Source organism: Pygocentrus nattereri, chromosome 9 (assembly GCF_015220715.1).
Source record: "Pygocentrus nattereri isolate fPygNat1 chromosome 9, fPygNat1.pri, whole genome shotgun sequence".
NCBI classification, from domain to species: Eukaryota; Metazoa; Chordata; class Actinopteri; order Characiformes; family Serrasalmidae; genus Pygocentrus; species Pygocentrus nattereri.
In genome coordinates this window covers 205296-221781 of record NC_051219.1, presented here as the reverse complement: position 1 = coordinate 221781, position 16486 = coordinate 205296, and the positions used below count along the sequence as shown (strand labels likewise).

The following is a 16486-nucleotide window of genomic DNA, read 5'->3' as shown; positions in this document are numbered from 1 at the left end:
CACACACACAGTCACACTCACAGTCACACACACACAGTCACACTCACAGTCACACACACAGTCACACTCACACAGTCACACTCACAGTCACACACACACAGTCACACTCAGAGTCACACTCACACAGTCACACACACACTCACAGTCACACACGCACAGTCACACACACACACGCACAGTCACGCAAAGTCAAACACACACACACACACGCACTCACAGTCACACAGTCACACACACACTCACAGTCACACACACACGCACAGTCACACACAGTCACACACACACAGTCACACTCACAGTCACACACACACAGTCACACACATGCACACACGCACACTCACAGTCACACTCAGTCACACACACTCACACACACACTCACAGTCACACACACACACTCACAGTAACAAACACACAGTCACACACACACACACGCACACTCACAGTCACACTCACAGTCACAAACACACACACAAACTCACACACACACACACACACAGTCACACACACGCACACACGCACACTCACAGTCACACTCAGTCACACAAACACAGTCACGCACACTCACACACACACTCACAGTCACACACACACACACTCACAGTAACACACACACACAGTCACACACACACGCACGCACACTCACAGTCACACTCACAGTCACACACACACAGTCACACACACACACACAGTCACACTCACAGTCACAAACACACACACAAACTCACACACACACACACACACACACACACACACACACACACACACACACACACACACACAGTACCTATATGTTTCCCTGAGAGTGATGTTGGGTTTGACAGAACAGGTGAAGAGATCATCTAAAGCAACACAAAACGCCTGCATGTCCATCCTGACAACAACAAACAGAAGCGGAATGAACAGTGAGATATACATTTTACAGAAAGGGTTTAATTATACAATGATCCAAAATTAATAAATAGGGTTATGGCTTTTTAGAAAATGATACATTATATATTTACAGCATTACTTAAAATAACACTATATAGCTATAGTTATAAACAGGGAAATATTATTACTATATTACTACATTAAAGTGATCTATAATAATTCTCCCGTGTTATATACAGTTAGAGAGCGCGGGACGTTACAGCGGGTCTGTAATAATTCTCCCGTGTTATATACAGTTAGAGAGCGTGGGACGTTACAGCGGGTCTGGAATAATTCTCCCGTGTTATATACATTTAGCGAGTGCGGGACGTTACAGCGGGTCTGTAATAATTCTCCCGTGTTATATACAGTTAGAGAGCGTGGGACGTTACAGCGGGTCTGTAATAATTCTCCTGTGTTATATACAGTTAGAGAGCGTGGGACGTTACAGCGGGTCTGTAATAATTCTCCCGTGTTATATACAGTTAGAGAGCGTGGGACGTTACAGCGGGTCTGTAATAATTCTCCCGTGTTATATACAGTTAGAGAGCGTGGGACGTTACAGCGGGTCTGTAATAATTCTCCCGTGTTATATACAGTTAGCGAGCGCGGGACGTTACAGCGGGTCTGGAATAATTCTCCCGTGTTATATACAGTTAGCGAGCGTGGGCCGTTACAGCGGGTCTGGAATAATTCTCCCGTGTTATATACAGTTAGCGAGAGCGGGACGTTACAGCGGGTCTGTAATAATTCTCCCGTGTTATATACAGTTAGAGAGCGCGGGACGTTACAGCGGGTCTGTAATAATTCTCCCGTGTTATATACAGTTAGCGAGAGCGGGACGTTACAGCGGGTCTGTAATAATTCTCCCGTGTTATATACAGTTAGTGAGCGTGGGACGTTACAGCGGGTCTGTAATAATTCTCCCGTGTTATATACAGTTAGCGAGCGCGGGACGTTACAGCGGGTCTGTAATAATTCTCCCGTGTTATATACAGTTAGAGAGCGCGGACGTTACAGCGGGTCTGTAATAATTCTCCCGTGTTATATACAGTTAGAGAGCGCGGACGTTACAGCCGGTCTGTAATAATTCTCCCGTGTTATATACAGTTAGCGAGCGCGGGACGTAACTGCGGGTCTGTAATAATTCTCCCGTGTTATATACAGTTAGAGAGCGTGGGACGTTACAGCGGGTCTGTAATAATTCTCCCGTGTTATATACAGTTAGCGAGCGCGGGACGTTACAGCGGGTCTGTAATAATTCTCCCGTGTTATATACAGTTAGCGAGCGCGGGACGTTACAGCGGGTCTGTAATAATTCTCCCGTGTTGTATACAGTTAGAGAGCGTGGGACGTTACAGCGGGTCTATAATAATTCTCCCGTGTTATATACAGTTAGCGAGCACGGGACGTTACAGCGGGTCTGTAATAATTCTCCCGTGTTATATACAGATAGAGAGCGTGGGCCGTTACAGCGGGTCTGTAATAATTCTCCCGTGTTATATACAGTTAGCGAGCGCGGGACGTTACAGCGGGCCTAATAATTCTCCCGTGTTATATACAGTTAGCGAGCGTGGGCCGTTACAGCGGGTCTGTAATAATTCTCCCGTGTTATATACAGTTAGAGAGCGCGGGACGTTACAGCGGGTCTGTAATAATTCTCCCGTGTTATATACAGTTAGAGAGCGTGGGACGTTACAGCGGGTCTGTAATAATTCTCCCGTGTTACATACAGTTAGCGAGCGCGGGACGTTACAGCGGGTCTGTAATAATTCTCCCGTGTTACATACAGTTAGCGAGCGCGGGACGTTACAGCGGGTCTGTAATAATTCTCCCGTGTTATATACAGTTAGCGAGCGCGGGACGTTACAGCGGGTCTGTAATAATTCTCCCGTGTTTTATACAGTTAGCGAGCGCGGGACGTTACAGCGGGTCTGTAATAATTCTCCCGTGTTGTATACAGTTAGAGGGCGTGGGACGTTACAGCGGGTCTGTAATAATTCTCCCGTGTTGTATACAGTTAGAGAGCGCGGACGTTACAGCCGGTCTGTAATAATTCTCCCGTGTTATATACAGTTAGCGAGCGCGGGACGTAACTGCGGGTCTGTAATAATTCTCCCGTGTTATATACAGTTAGAGAGCGTGGGACGTTACAGCGGGTCTGTAATAATTCTCCCGTGTTATATACAGTTAGCGAGCGCGGGACGTTACAGCGGGTCTGTAATAATTCTCCCGTGTTATATACAGTTAGCGAGCGCGGGACGTTACAGCGGGTCTGTAATAATTCTCCCGTGTTGTATACAGTTAGAGAGCGTGGGACGTTACAGCGGGTCTATAATAATTCTCCCGTGTTATATACAGTTAGCGAGCACGGGACGTTACAGCGGGTCTGTAATAATTCTCCCGTGTTATATACAGATAGAGAGCGTGGGCCGTTACAGCGGGTCTGGAATAATTCTCCCGTGTTATATACAGTTAGCGAGCGCGGGACGTTACAGCGGGCCTAATAATTCTCCCGTGTTTTATACAGTTAGCGAGCGTGGGCCGTTACAGCGGGTCTGTAATAATTCTCCCGTGTTATATACAGTTAGCGAGCGCGGGACGTTACAGCGGGCCTAATAATTCTCCCGTGTTATATACAGTTAGCGAGCGTGGGCCGTTACAGCGGGTCTGTAATAATTCTCCCGTGTTATATACAGTTAGAGAGCGCGGGACGTTACAGCGGGTCTGTAATAATTCTCCCGTGTTATATACAGTTAGAGAGCGTGGGACGTTACAGCGGGTCTGTAATAATTCTCCCGTGTTATATACAGTTAGCGAGCGCGGGACGTTACAGCGGGTCTGTAATAATTCTCCCGTGTTACATACAGTTAGCGAGCGCGGGACGTTACAGCGGGTCTGTAATAATTCTCCCGTGTTATATACAGTTAGCGAGCACGGGACGTTACAGCGGGTCTGTAATAATTCTCCCGTGTTTTATACAGTTAGCGAGCGCGGGACGTTACAGCGGGTCTGTAATAATTCTCCCGTGTTGTATACAGTTAGAGGGCGTGGGACGTTACAGCGGGTCTGTAATAATTCTCCCGTGTTGTATACAGTTAGAGAGCGCGGACGTTACAGCCGGTCTGTAATAATTCTCCCGTGTTATATACAGTTAGCGAGCGCGGGACGTAACTGCGGGTCTGTAATAATTCTCCCGTGATATATACAGTTAGAGAGCGTGGGACGTTACAGCGGGTCTGTAATAATTCTCCCGTGTTATATACAGTTAGCGAGCGCGGGACGTTACAGCGGGTCTGTAATAATTCTCCCGTGTTATATACAGTTAGCGAGCGCGGGACGTTACAGCGGGTCTGTAATAATTCTCCCGTGTTGTATACAGTTAGAGAGCGTGGGACGTTACAGCGGGTCTATAATAATTCTCCCGTGTTATATACAGTTAGCGAGCACGGGACGTTACAGCGGGTCTGTAATAATTCTCCCGTGTTGTATACAGTTAGCGAGCGCGGGACGTTACAGCGGGCCTAATAATTCTCCCGTGTTTTATACAGTTAGCGAGCGTGGGCCGTTACAGCGGGTCTGTAATAATTCTCCCGTGTTATATACAGTTAGCGAGCGCGGGACGTTACAGCGGGCCTAATAATTCTCCCGTGTTATATACAGTTAGCGAGCGTGGGCCGTTACAGCGGGTCTGTAATAATTCTCCCGTGTTATATACAGTTAGAGAGCGCGGGACGTTACAGCGGGTCTGTAATAATTCTCCCGTGTTATATACAGTTAGAGAGCGTGGGACGTTACAGCGGGTCTGTAATAATTCTCCCGTGTTACATACAGTTAGCGAGCGCGGGACGTTACAGCGGGTCTGTAATAATTCTCCCGTGTTACATACAGTTAGCGAGCGCGGGACGTTACAGCGGGTCTGTAATAATTCTCCCGTGTTATATACAGTTAGCGAGCACGGGACGTTACAGCGGGTCTGTAATAATTCTCCCGTGTTGTATACAGTTAGCGAGCGCGGGACGTTACAGCGGGTCTGTAATAATTCTCCCGTGTTGTATACAGTTAGAGGGCGTGGGACGTTACAGCGGGCCTATAATAATTCTCCCGTGTTACATACAGTTAGCGAGCGCGGGACGTTACAGCGGGTCTGTAATAATTCTCCCGTGTTACATACAGTTAGCGAGCGCGGGACGTTACAGCGGGTCTGTAATAATTCTCCCGTGTTATATACAGTTAGAGAGCGTGGGGCGTTACAGCGGGTCTGTAATAATTCTCCCGTGTTATATACAGTTAGCGAGCGCGGGACGTTACAGCGGGTCTGTAATAATTCTCCCGTGTTGTATACAGTTAGAGAGCGCGGGACGTTACAGCGGGATTGTAATAATTCTCCCGTGTTGTATACAGTTAGCGAGCGTGGGACGTTACAGCGGGTCTGTAATAATTCTCCCGTGTTATATACAGTTAGCGAGCGCGGGACGTTACAGCGGGTCTGTAATAATTCTCCCGTGTTATATACAGTTAGCGAGCGCGGGACGTTACAGCGGGTCTGTAATAATTCTCCCGTGTTATATACAGTTAGAGAGCGCGGGACGTTACAGCGGGATTGTAATAATTCTCCCGTGTTATATACAGTTAGCGAGCGCGGGACGTTACAGCGGGTCTGTAATAATTCTCCCGTGTTATATACAGTTAGCGAGCGCGGGACGTTACAGCGGGTCTGTAATAATTCTTCCGTGTTATATACAGTTAGCGAGCGTGGGACGTTACAGCGGGTCTGTAATAATTCTCCCGTGTTATATACAGTTAGAGAGCGCGGGACGTTACAGCGGGTCTGTAATAATTCTCCCGTGTTATATACAGTTAGAGAGCGCGGGACGTTACAGCGGGTCTGTAATAATTCTCCCGTGTTATATACAGTTAGAGAGCGCGGGACGTTACAGCGGGTCTGTAATAATTCTCCCGTGTTATATACAGTTAGAGAGCGCGGGACGTTACAGCGGGTCTGTAATAATTCTCCCGTGTTGTATACAGTTAGCGAGCGCGGGACGTTACAGCGGGTCTGTAATATTTCTCCCGTGTTATATACAGTTAGCGAGCGCGGGACGTTACAGCGGGTCTGTAATAATTCTCCCGTGTTATATACAGTTAGAGAGCGTGTGTCAGCTCTGACGCTGTCAGTCTGCCTGCCTTGGACTCTGTTACCTCCATGGACTCCAATTCCCAGCATGCTCTACCTATGGACTACAGTGACTCTGCTGAGCATGTGACACTCCGGCGCTCCAGCTCGCCTTGTTTCTAATCAGTGAGATTGTCTACACCTGTGAACCTGTGTATTTAAGCCCTGTTGTTTCCTGTGTTTGGTGCTGAGTATTATCTAGCTTCTAGCTCTGTTACGACGCGTTTTCCTTGTTCTTTCCCTTTGTTATTTCTGTCCTTTGCCTGTACTTCGTTTTCTCCTTTTTTGCCTTGCCCATTGATTGCCTTTCTGTTGCCGTTTTGTTTGTACTTGTCTCTACCCTTTAGCCTAGCCCCTTTACCTGGTTTTTGCTCTCCCGTGTACCGACCTTTCTTCAGTCCGACCACCCTCTGGTATGTCTATGTTGCTGCTGTTGTTGTTGTTGTTGTTGTTGTTGTTGTTGTTGTTGTTTTTGACCCTGCCGGTCCCTTATGATTATCTTGTATTGCCCTATTAAATTAAACCTTGTAATATCCATCAGCGAGTGTCTCTCCTGTTACGGGCAGTCGTGACAGCGTGGGCCGTTACAGCGGGTCTGGAATAATTCTCCCGTGTTATATACAGTTAGCGAGCGTGGGACGTTACAGCGGGCCTAATAATTCTCCCGTGTTATATACAGTTAGCGAGCGCGGGCCGTTACAGCGGGTCTGTAATAATTCTCCCGTGTTGTATACAGTTAGAGAGCGTGGGACGTTACAGCGGGTCTATAATAATTCTCCCGTGTTATATACAGTTAGCGAGCGTGGGACGTTACAGCCGGTCTGTAATAATTCTCCCGTGTTATATACAGTTAGCGAGCGCGGGACGTAACAGCGGGTCTGTAATAATTCTCCCGTGTTATATACAGTTAGAGAGCGGCGGACGTTACAGCGGGTCTGTAATAATTCTCCCGTGTTATATACAGTTAGAGAGCGCGGGACGTTACAGCGGGTCTGTAATAATTCTCCCGTGTTATATACAGTTAGAGAGCGTGGGACGTTACAGCGGGTCTGTAATAATTCTCCCGTGTTATATACAGTTAGAGAGCGTGGGACGTTGCAGCGGGATTGTAATAATTCTCCCGTGTTATATACAGTTAGAGAGCGTGGGACGTTACAGAGGGTCTGTAATAATTCTCCCGTGTTATATACAGTTAGAGAGCGCGGGACGTTACAGCGGGTCTGTAATAATTCTCCTGTGTTATATACAGTTAGAGAGCGCGGGGCGTTACAGCGGGTCTGTAATAATTCTCCCGTGTTATATACAGTTAGAGAGCGCGGGACGTTACAGCGGGTCTGTAATAATTCTCCTGTGTTATATACAGTTAGCGAGCGCGGGACGTTACAGCGGGTCTGTAATAATTCTCCCGTGTTATATACAGTTAGAGAGCGTGGGACGTTACAGAGGGTCTGTAATAATTCTCCCGTGTTATATACAGTTAGAGAGCGCGGGACGTTACAGCGAGTCTGTAATAATTCTCCCGTGTTATATACAGTTAGAGAGCGCGGGACGTTACAGCGGGTCTGTAATAATTCTCCCGTGTTATATACAGTTAGCGAGCGTGGGACGTTACAGAGGGTCTGTAATAATTCTCCCGTGTTATATACAGTTAGCGAGCGTGGGACGTTACAGAGGGTCTGTAATAATTCTCCCGTGTTATATACAGTTAGAGAGCGCGGGACGTTACAGCGGGTCTGTAATAATTCTCCCGTGTTATATACAGTTAGAGAGCGCGGGACGTTACAGCGGGTCTGTAATAATTCTCCCGTGTTATATACAGTTAGCGAGCGTGGGACGTTACAGAGGGTCTGTAATAATTCTCCCGTGTTATATACAGTTAGAGAGCGCGGGACGTTACAGCGGGTCTGTAATAATTCTCCCGTGTTATATACAGTTATCTCACTTTTTCGTGGTGCTCATGTTGGAGATCTTGGCCTGGAGGCGGGAACAGCGCACTTTGTGGTAAAACTCCTGCGTCTGATTGGCCGGATGCAGTCTGGAAAGCATATTTCCACACAGTCATTAGGGCAGATTAAATATGGACAGTTTTATCGTGTTTTAGTGGTTTAGGGTTTAGTTCAGTAAAGAAACAGGCGGTTTAAACAGTCCCTGCAGAAGATCAGACACTCAGATAAACTCTTCAGATTCTTTCACTGCACACAGCTATGATTAGTGTGCTACGTTAGTTCAGTGGCAGTGAATCATTAATCTACTCAAATCAATCTGCCCTTCACTTTAATAATGCATAGAATAATGTTTGTCAAAGGTGCCGTGTTCACAGGGATTTCTCTGCCAATATTAGCAAACAATTACCACTTCAATATTTCTGAGATATTATTAGCTATAAACTGTTTAAATCTCTGATAAATTCTTATATAACAGTGAAATCACTACATTTATCAGAAAACTGAAATAAATCTGCATTAAAAGGGAGTTTAAGAAAATCCTACTTCAGTTTCATCAGCGATGTTTCCAGATTAGACTGTACTCATCTGTTTATGATAATCTGTGTGATCATAATCTACATTCAAGAATTCTCAATATATTAAACGTTTGCATTTGTTTATATGTCAACACAAGCAATAAATAAACATTGTTTTGACTAAGAATTAAATCCAGTTTACATGCGCTTTCTTCTTATATGCACTGTATTTGGCTTTGAGTCGTACCCGTGTTCAATGGTGGTGGGACTGAGGTGAGCAGGCAGGCAGGCTTATGTGTATAAAAATCTCCACACTCTCCCTTTCCTCCCATCTGCTCCTATTGATATTCATGCCACCCTCCCAGATGCTGACGACACAGACATCACGACCCCCTCTACCCCCTCTTCACACATCAAGGCATCTGAGCTGGTCTGGACAAAGTATGTCCTAGACTACTTAGGTCCTGTGCTGCTGAGCACATCTTCAACCTGAATCTGTGCTTGGGGAGGGTTCCCACACTGTGGAAGACATCATGCCTCATTCCAGTACCCAAGAGTGGGCGACCCAGTGAACTCAATGACTTCAGGCCTGTTACTCTAACATCCCATGTCATGAAGACACTGGAGCATCTTCTACACCTTCTCAGACCCCAGGTTTGACATGCAACAGACCCCCTGCAGTTCGCCTACAGGGAGAAAGTGGGAGTGGAGGATGCCGTGCTATACCTCCTTATCTGGACAGTTAAATCATTTTTAAATAGGTATATGTACAGGAGTGTATTGCACTGGAGGTCCCATGTATGAGTTAATCAAAAGAAAGATTTAGAGCAGCGTGTTATTTAGAGTTCAGCCGTCTTATGGCCTGTGGGAAGAAGCTGTTTGTGAACCTGGCTGTTCTGCTTTGAAGGCCTCAGAACCTCCTTCCAGAGGCCAGCAGCGAGAACAGTCCATGGTGGCGGTGTGAGGGGTCTCTGTTTATGTTCTGAGCTCTGGTCAGACAGCGACTTTTTGCAATGTCCTCTAATGGAGGAAGTGAAGTCCCAATAATTCTCTCTGCCGTCCTAACCACCCTCTGCAGAGACTTCCAGTCAGAGGCACTGAGGCTCCTGCCCAGACAGAGATGCAGCTGGTCAGTATGCTCTCCACAGTGCCTCTGTAGAAGGTGGTGAGAATCGGAGGGGGGAGGTGTGCTCTTTTCATCCATCTCAGGAAGTGCATGCACTGCTGAGCTCTTTTGACCAGAGCTTCAGTGGGGGTGGACCAGGTCAAAGTGTCCGTCATCTATATCCCCAGGAACTTGGTTTTGCTGACTATGTCCACTGCTGTGTCCTTGATGAAGAGTGGTGTGTGGTTGGGTTGGCTCCTCCTGAAGTCGACGATGATCTCTTTGGTTTTCTCGACATTCAGGACCAGGTTGATGGTTTCACACCAGTCAACCAGATGGTTCACCTCCTCTCTGTTCTGCAGGTCATTGTCATCCTAGATTAGGCCCACTACTGTTGTGTTGTCTGCAGACTTCACCATGTGGTTGGTGGTGAACCTGGCACTGCAGTCGTGGGTGATCAGGGTGAACAGCAGTGGGCTCAGGACGCAGCCCCGAGGGGAGCTGGGGCTCAGAGACATGACGCTGGAGATGTTGTTGCCCACCCGCACAGACTGAGGTCTATTTGTTAAAGTCCAGCAGCCAGTTACACAGGCGGGGGCTGAAGCCAAGGGCCAGTTTGCTTATCAGATGTTGGCCGATGATTGTGTTAAACGCTGAGCTGAAGTCCAGAAACAGCATGCGCACATGTGTATTCTTTCCTTCCAGGTGTTCTAAGCTCAGGTGACGTGAATAGGAGATGGCATCCTCTGTGGAGAGATTAGGGCGGTAAGCGAAATGGTACGGGTCGAATGTGGAAGGGAGTTTGGAGGCAATGTGGTCCTTTACCAGCCTCTCAAAGCACTTCATCATGATGGGAGTGAGCGCTACAGGGCGGTAGTCATCGAGGCAGGAGATAGTGGGTTTTTTGAGCACCTGTATGATCGTGGCAGTCTTTAGGCATGTTGGTAGGACAGCCTGTTTCAGTGAGTTGTTGAAGATGTCCATGAGAACCCCGGCCAGCTGATCTGCACATTCCTCAAGCACCTGACTGGGTATGTTGTCAGGGCCCGCCGCTTTCCGAGTGTTTACTCTCCCCAGGGTTCTTCGGACATCCGCCTTATCCAGGCAGAGTATCTGCTCATCAGGGTGAGGAGTAGATTTCACTGCAGGAGTGGCGTTCAGTGCCTCAAACCTTCCAAAGTATTTATTTATTTCATTGAGAAAGTTGATGTTATTTTCAGAGGGGGAGGAGTAGCTTTATAGTCCATGATTGTCTGAATGTCTTGCCACATTTGTCTTGTGTTCGAGGGATTCTGGAAGAAATCCTGCACTTTTTGACCATGAGCATGCTTTGCAACTCTTATGGCCCGGTTCAGGTTTGCTCTTGCTGTTCTGAGTGCCACCTCATCGCCGGGTTTAAAAACCGGTGTTTCGTGCTTTCAGCCTTGTGTGTACCTCACTGGTCATCCAAGGTTTCTCATTGGCCCGTGTGAAGATGTTTTTAATCACACTCAGGTCCTCCATGCACTTCTGGATGTATGCAGACACAGACTCAGTGTACTCATCCACCCGTGTGTGATGATTTTCAGTGGCTGCTGCTTTGAACATGTCCCAGTCTTTGCACTCGAAGCAGTCTTGTAGTCTTTCCATGGCTCCTGCAGGCCAGACCCTCACCTGCCTCATGGTGGCTTTTTTCCTGATCAGCAGGGGCTTGTATGCTGGAATTAGCATCACAGAGAGATGGTCTGAGGAGCCAAGGTGGGGGCGGGGTGCTGCCTTGAATGCCTTTTTGATGCTGCTGTATGCTCGATCTAGCATGTTCTTTCCTCTGGTTGGGAAGTTCACATACTGATGGAAGTGGGGAAGAACAGTTTTCAGACTGGCCTGATTATTCTATTCTATTCTATTCTATTCTATTCTATTCTATTCTAAAGTCCCTGCCACAATGAAAACTCCCTCTGGATATTTGGACTGCAGTTTGCTGATGGAACGGTACAGAACATTCAGGGCTTCTTTGGTGTTTGCACTGGGGGCAATGTACACCGCTATAATGATGATCATATTGAATTCCCTAGGGATATAAATGGGCCTACATTTTACAGTCAGTAGCTCCACATCAGAAGAGCAGTGACTTGAGATTTTCACTGCATTGTTACACCAGTTGTTGGTGAATATGCAAATGCCACCACCCCGGGTTTTACCAGTAAGAGCACTGCTCCTGTCAGACTGGAATACCGTTAGTCCCTCCATGCTAACAGGGTCATCCGAAATGGATGGATTAAGCCATGTTTCTGCAAAGATTACGGCACAGCAGTCTCTTACTTCCCATTTTGTTGTTAAATCCAGCCTCAGATAGTCCAATTTGTTCTCTCAGGACGAGCAGGATAGAGAGAAGCAACGTTCTGCCCGGGTTAGCACGGCATCCGCACTTCCACTTTCTATCACACCACCTCCGGCGCTGGCGGATGCCGCTGGTATGAGGCTCCGCTGCTTCGCAGGCAGGTAGCCGACGTAGCAGTCCGAGGCTGCGTAGAAGGTCCAGAGTGGTTGCATCTTCGAGTCCCAATTTGCTTGATCTTCTTAATCCAGTATCTTTTGACAGGTGTATACTGTCTTTCAGTGTGTACGCTGCAGATTCGCTTATGAAACTATGCGAATTCTCTGAGCTGTAAGCCATTATATGTCCGAAACTATCATGTGCTGTAGCAGCCGCAGCCGAACAGGGCGCCGCCATCTTGGTCATCCTTTATGATTGCTCTAAATAATACAACCCCAATTCCAGTGAAGTTGGGACGTTGTGTAAAACATAAATAAAAACAGAATACGATGATCTGCAAATCCTTTTCAACCCATATTCAATTGAATACACTACAAAGACGAGATATTTAATGTTCAAACAGAAACTTTATTGTTTTTTGCAAATATTCACTCATTTTGAATTTGATGCCTGCAACACGTTCCAGAGAAGTTGGGACAGGGGCATGTTTCCCACTGTGTTACATCACCTTTCCTTTAACACTCAATAAGCTTTTGGGAACTGAGGACACTGATTGTTGAAGCTTTGTAGGTGGAATTCTTTCCCATTCCTGCTTGATGTCCAGTTTCAGCTGCTCAGCAGTCCGGGGTCTCCGCTGTCGTATTTTGAGCTTCATAATGCGCCACACATTTTCAATGGGAGACAGTCTGGACTGCAGGCAGGCCAGTCTAGTACCCGCACTCTTTTACTATGAAGCCACGCTGTTGGAACACGTGCAGAACGTGGCTTGGCATCGTCTTGCTGAAATAAGCAGGGACGTCCCTGAAAAAGACGCTGCTTGGATGGCAGCAGATGTTGCTCCAAAACCTGTATGTACCTTTCAGCATTAATGGGGCCTTCACAGATGTGCAGGTTACCCCTGCCATGGGCACTAACACCCCCCCCACCATCAGAGATGCTGGCTTTTGAACTTTGAGCTGAGAACAATCCGGACAGTCCTTTTCCTCTTTGGCCCGGAGGACACGACGTCCTTGATTTCCAGAAACAGTGTGAAATGTGGACGCATCAGACCACAGGACACTTTTCCACTCTGCGTCAGTCCATCTCAGATGAGCTCGGCCCAGAGAAGCCGGCGGCGTTTCTGGGTGGTGTTGATATGTGGCTTCGCTTTGCATGGCAGATTTTTAACCTGCACTTGTAGATGGAGCGACGAACTGAGTTCACTGACAGTGGTTTTCTGAAGTGTCCTGAGCCCATGTGGGAATATCCGTTACAGAATGATGTGGGTTTTTAATGCAGTGCCGCCTGAGGGGTCGAAGGTCACGGGCATTCAGTGTTGGTTTTCTGCCTTGCCGCTTACCTGCAGAGATTTCTCCAGATTCTCTGAATCTTTTGATGATATTATGGACTGTAGATGATGAAATCCCTAAATTCCTGCAGTTGCACGTTGAGAAACGTTGATCTTAAACTGTTGGACTATTTGCTCACACAGTTGTTCACTAAGTGGTGAACCTCGCCCGTCCTTGCTTGTGAACAACTGAGCCTTTCAGGGATGCTCCCTTTATACCCAATCATGACACTCACCTGTTTCCAGTTAACCTGTTCACCTGTGGAATGTTCCCAACAGGTGTTTTTTGAGCATTCCTCAACTTTCCCAGTCTTTTGTTGCCCCTGTCCCAACTTCTTTGGAACGTGTTGCAGGCATCAAATTCAAAATGAGTGAATATTTGCAAAAAACAATAAAGTTTATCCGTTTGAACATTAAATATCTCGTCTTTGTAGTGGATTCAATTGAATGTAGACTGAAAAGGATTTGCAAATCATCGTATTCTGTTTTTATTCATGCTTTACACCACGTCCCAACTTTCTAGTTATATGCACTGCGTTTGGCTGTGAGTCATACCTGTATTCAGTGGTGGTGGTAGAGAGGTGAGCAAACGAGCAGCGGTTTAATCAAAGTTGCTTAAAGGTTCAAAGTATCCAAAAAGGCGAGTTTCTAAAGTGCAGACTCCAAATGTACAAAGTTTCCAAAACCACAAATGAGGGTGAATCTGTAGAAGGTTTAGCATTGAACAGTAAGCTTTAAACAATAAGCACAAGCAGTAAAAACTGTCCCCCTCCATGTCTAAGCTATGAGGCATTACCTGTGCCTAAGGAAGACACCATCTTAACTGAGTCTCAAGCAAATGGCCATTAAATCTAAATCAAAATGAGCATCTCCCCAGGAGAAGATATTTAAACTCAAATCTGGCTCCTACAAACATATTTAAAAATGCTGTTACTGAATACTTTCTGACTCATTTGGTCTTCATATCATATTTATAAACCATGTTCATAACCTGGAGCCCTCTACAGTAACTACTTACCTCTGCAGTATTATCATACACACGTTTGTTGACTGTAACGGGGAGGAATTGGGTTGATTTGATCTAAGATCAGGTGAGTCAAGCTCTGTTAAGGAGAAACCAACATATGAAGAAAACGACTGAAAACAGAGGCTATGACCACATCCTGGAGGAGGAGCTCTGCTTTAGTTCAGTCAGATATTCCTTCAGGAACAGCTCTGATGTATTGGTCAGTGGGGACTCTGTGGGTTTCATATGAGGTCATTAGACTAAATTTTAATAAATGAATCTGAATCTGACAGTGACCTGCAGCAGAGAGCTCAGTCTTCTGGAGAAAAGCTCTTTAGTGATCAGCTGATGTAGGAAAGTCAGCGCTCTGTTCATTTTTACTGGCTCATCATAATGTGAACTGACTAGACACTTGTGATTAAAATAGTCAGAGGCTTTAACGTCGTAAAATAGGCAAGAGTCAAAACCAGAGAGAGGCTAACAAGAATTGTTAGAGACATCAAAGGGAATGTTGAGAACCAAACAAAGATTAAAGACGAGTATAAATAGACTCGGACAAAGACAAGAACCAAGGTCAAAAAACCAGGTCAAACACAGAATAACAGAACAGTAAAAGCTCTGTGTGCACTAGAACAGTGGCAGTACTTCACACACTGGTGAACAGAAGTAGACCTCAGGTGACTCAGATCTGGAGAGTGGTCTCTGATTGGCTGAAGCTCTTTTACATTCTTTACATATTAGAGTTCATGTAGTTCAGTACACAGGGAGCCAGAAACCAAACCCAGCAGTCCTTATACTCTAATATCTGTCTAATATCTCTACACTCTAATATCGACTCTCTACTTTACTTACACCTAAATATAATCTCCAGCATCTGTTCTATCTATCTACTATCTCCAGTCTATTATCTCTACTCTCTCTAGTATGTCTATAGTACAATGTCTGCCATCTCTGATGTCTCTACAGTCTAATATCTGTACTTCAACAAATCATTATTTCTACACTGTCTAACATCTCTACACGTTAGTGTCTCTACTTTCTACTATTTCCACACTGTAAAATCTCCACATGATCTGTTTTCTTATATATTTCTTTATGTAATATATAATTGACTCACTCGCTGAAAAGGGGAATCATCATGATGTAAGCAGTCAAAAGGCTGCCCACAGTCAGCAGCGCTTTGGGAGACTTTGGGAACTGACGGACGATTGACCACAGCGCCATCAGTATCTGTGTACAGGAACCATCCAGGGGACAATTACCACAGTAAATTCCTCTGAAACTATTCCAGTAACCGTCCCCAGTAACTGTCCACTGAACTGTCCCCAGTAACCGCCCCCAGTAACTGTCCATTGAACTGTCCCCAGTAACTGTCCACTGTAACCGTCCTCAGTAACTGTCCACTGTAACTGTCCTCAGTAGTTGTCCACTGTAACTGTCCTCAGTAACTGTCCACTGAACCGTCCTCAGTAACTGTCCACTGAACCGTCCTCAGTAACTGTCCACTGGAACCGTCCTCAGTAACTGTCCACTGAACTGTCCTCAGTAACTGTCCACTGTAACCGTCCTCAGTAACTGTCCACTGAACTGTCCTCAGTAGTTGTCCACTGTAACTGTCCACTGTTAATCATCCTGCTGTCCTGAGTTTCAGGCTTTGTGGAGCTGCTGGAAAATGGTTGGTAGCCTTTGCGCTCTCCCCAGTGTTTGTGTGCTGTTATCTCTCATTGGGTGGAGCTGGACTCACACTCACACTCACTCATCCTCACACACACACACACTCAAACACACTCACACACACTCACACACACACATTTGAGAGAACATTTTGTTTCTTGTTAACTGCATGGCACAAATGAACAATTTTCACACTTGCTATGCTTGTATGGCAGAAAGTCACCGCATGATATGTGTTAAAGCAACAACTTTAAATAGATATAATCAAGAGCAGAGTGGAGGCGCTCAGTAGCATTTAACTAAAATACATGAGCACACGCTTAAGAAGGGTGACTGGTCTCAGAAGAGGGGG

At 46.3% G+C, this 16486-nt stretch overlaps 1 protein-coding gene across 2 annotated transcripts in view; it reads right to left on the bottom strand.

The window, feature by feature from the left end:
- The window catches only part of LOC108414590 (alpha-N-acetylneuraminide alpha-2,8-sialyltransferase-like), a 52810-nt gene extending 36673 nt beyond the window's left edge, over nt 1–16137 (bottom strand). For both annotated transcript variants that reach the window (XM_037541041.1, XM_037541043.1), the window contains exons 1-3: nt 15578–16137; nt 8028–8120; nt 785–871 (exon numbers count right to left, since the gene is read on the bottom strand). In XM_037541041.1, coding sequence (XP_037396938.1) covers nt 785–871; nt 8028–8120; nt 15578–15813 — 416 coding nt within the window. In that variant the 5' untranslated portion in view covers nt 15814–16137. The remainder of the gene's footprint in view (nt 1–784; nt 872–8027; nt 8121–15577) is intronic.
- Between the last annotated feature and the right edge of the window lie 349 nt (nt 16138–16486).